The sequence below is a fragment of the Babylonia areolata genome, chromosome 23 (assembly GCF_041734735.1).
Source record: "Babylonia areolata isolate BAREFJ2019XMU chromosome 23, ASM4173473v1, whole genome shotgun sequence".
Taxonomy (NCBI): Eukaryota; Metazoa; Mollusca; class Gastropoda; order Neogastropoda; family Buccinidae; genus Babylonia; species Babylonia areolata.
This window is the reverse complement of record NC_134898.1, coordinates 46,371,341-46,373,840: the sequence shown is the minus strand read 5'-3', so window position 1 is coordinate 46,373,840 and position 2,500 is coordinate 46,371,341. Positions and strand designations below refer to the sequence as shown.

The window sequence follows — 2,500 nt, the reverse complement described above, 5'->3', positions numbered from 1 at the left end:
ATAACCGGCATCAGGTCCGCCGAGGACAGCCCCCCGAGAGGCCCCGAGGAGGAAGCCAAGGGAGCCACCAACCCCGCCACCACCTTGTCCGCCTTGGCCGCCTCCTTGCCCAGCAGACCGGAGGAGGGGGCGGCTGAGGGAGGAGGCAGCCCCGCGGGATGGGGAGCAGGCAGGGGTTTGAACAGGGAACTCATGCAGGGGGTCGCCACGGCCCCGTCTATGCTGCTCATGAAGGAGTTGGACGCGAACATGGAGGAGGAGCGGAGGTCCACAGGTTCAAGTCCCGACCCGTTCACGCGCGGAGAGTATCGGCTGTGCTGCTGCTGCTGGTGTTGGTGTTGTTGCTGGTGTTGTTGTTGTTGTTGCTGCTGCTGCTGGTGATGAGTGTGGTGGGTGTGGTGGTGGAAGTCTGGAGTGCCGAACTTGTTCCTCAAGTCCCCGTCCATCTGAGAACTGTTGTGGTGGGAGTGGTGAGGATGGGGAGGAGGAGGAGGTGGAGGAGGAGGGGGAGGGGCCGCCACCTCTTCCACCACGCCACCACACCCCATCCTCTTGGACAAGTCCAGGCTGTAAGAATCAAAGCCGTACTTGGGCACGTCGTATCCGTACTTGGCCGAGGAGGCCACCACGTCCGTGTAAGAGTTCCCCGCGTAGGGCAGCGCGGGCTGGTACTGCCGGTGGTCCAGGAAGTACCCATTACCCAGCCCGTGCTTGTCCGGCGGCTCAAGCCGGTACGAGTCCACGGAAGGAGGGTACACCGTGGGCGGGAAAGCCCCGTAACTGTGCGACCTGTACAGGTCCGTCTCGAACCCGTAGCTGTTCGTCCCGTACGGGTACAGGAACTCGCTGGGTTTGAACTCTGCAGCGGCTGCAGCTGCTGCTGCTGCTGCTGCCGCTGCAGAAGTCGGGTCGTAGGCGTTGAGAGGCGGGTAGGTCGGGGCGTAGGAGGCGATGCTGTTGATGAGGCAGCTGGTCGGAGTCGGGGCGCCGCCTCCGCCGCCTACTCCTACTATCGCCGCCGCCCCTGCTGCTGCTCCTCCTCCTTTGGCGCCGCGTTTCTTGCCGCTCTGGCCGCCGCAGTCCTTGCCGGAGCCGCTCTTCTTCTTGCTCTTGGAGGTCTTGGTCTTGGCTCCCAGCTCCTCGTCGCCGAAGCCGAAGCCCGAGCACATGTCCAGGTCCAGCAGGGGGTAGGGCAGCTTGAACTCGTTGCCTCGCTTGGTGAACAGGTCCTGTCCCTCGTCGTCCCTGTTGGTGTGTGGGTGGGATGGGGGTGGGGTTAGAGTAAGGATGTGGTTATGATGGTGGTGGTGGTGGTGGTTATGGTGGCGGTGGTGGTTGTGGTGGTGGTGGTTAAAGTGATGGTGGTGGTATTTGTGGTGGTGGTGGTGATGATGGTGATGGTGATGGTGGTGGTGGTGGTTAAAGTGATGTTGGTGGTTGTGGTGGTTGTGGTTGTGGTGGTTGTGGTTGTGGTGGTGGTGGTTGTCGTGGCGGTGGTGGTTATGGTGATGGTGGTCACTACACACCCACACATACACACACAAACACACCCACACATACACACACAAACACACCCACACATACACACTCTCTCTTTCTCTCTCACACTGTGTACACACACACACACACACACACACACACACAATCCCCCTAACCTTCCTCTCACCCCTCGCCCTCCCACCCCCCCTCCCTCCCCCTGCACACTTATCCACCCACCCACTGAGTTCAACCCCATACCCCCACCCTCAAAAACCAAACCAACCAAGAACCCCCCCCCCCCCCCCACACACACAGCCTTCCCCCCTCCCACGCCCCCCCACCCCCAAATAAACAACAACAACAACAAAAAATCCCCAAACTAACGTGAGTTGTCGATGTGTGCAGATGATGAAGTCTGGCTTGCTGTTCTTGTAGATGACCTTACAGCTGGACTGCAGCCACATCCAGCGGAAGCTCTTGGTCAGCCAGCGGTAGGCGATCAGCCCCGAGCTGCCAGTCTTGATCACTGACCACCGGGCACACAAAGGTTCACGTTTCGTTCAAGTTTCACGTTTCGTTCAAGTTTCACGTTTCAATCATCCTTTCCCTCCTATTGGAATTGTATTGTATTGTATTGTATTGTATTGTATTGTACTACTCATTCTATCACAACAGATTTGGGAGAACATATGTTTATTACTCTTGTTTAATCAAGTATTCCGCGTGTGTGGGGTGGGTGGGGGTGGGGGTGGGGGGGAGGTGGTGCGGGTGTGTGCTGATTATCTGGTTGCGGTTTTCCGCAATTTATCTTTATTATTATCTTATCTGTCTATTATAATCAATGTGCAGTATAATAGGCTATGTTTATAATTATATTCAAATAATGTTTCTTAATTCTTTCTGTTTTTTTTACATTAAGAATACTAGTTATTACCTGCAGTGTGTGGATGCATGTATGAAACGGTGTATGTGATATTTTTTTTTTTACATTTGTATCTTCGTAATATTCGTAAAAGCTTTT

The 2,500-nt window shown here is 55.7% G+C and overlaps 1 protein-coding gene across 1 annotated transcript in view; it reads right to left on the bottom strand.

Annotated features, from left to right (window-relative positions):
• Nucleotides 1–2,500, bottom strand: part of LOC143297689 (uncharacterized) — a 117,507-nt gene that overhangs the window by 5,217 nt on the left and 109,790 nt on the right. The window contains exons 9-12 of the mRNA XM_076610109.1: nucleotides 1,864–2,005; nucleotides 1,055–1,245; nucleotides 522–991; nucleotides 1–368 (exon numbers count right to left, since the gene is read on the bottom strand). The exon at nucleotides 1–368 is cut by the window's left edge and continues 42 nt beyond it. Of these exons, the coding sequence (XP_076466224.1) occupies nucleotides 1–368; nucleotides 522–991; nucleotides 1,055–1,245; nucleotides 1,864–2,005 (1,171 nt within the window). The remainder of the gene's footprint in view (nucleotides 369–521; nucleotides 992–1,054; nucleotides 1,246–1,863; nucleotides 2,006–2,500) is intronic.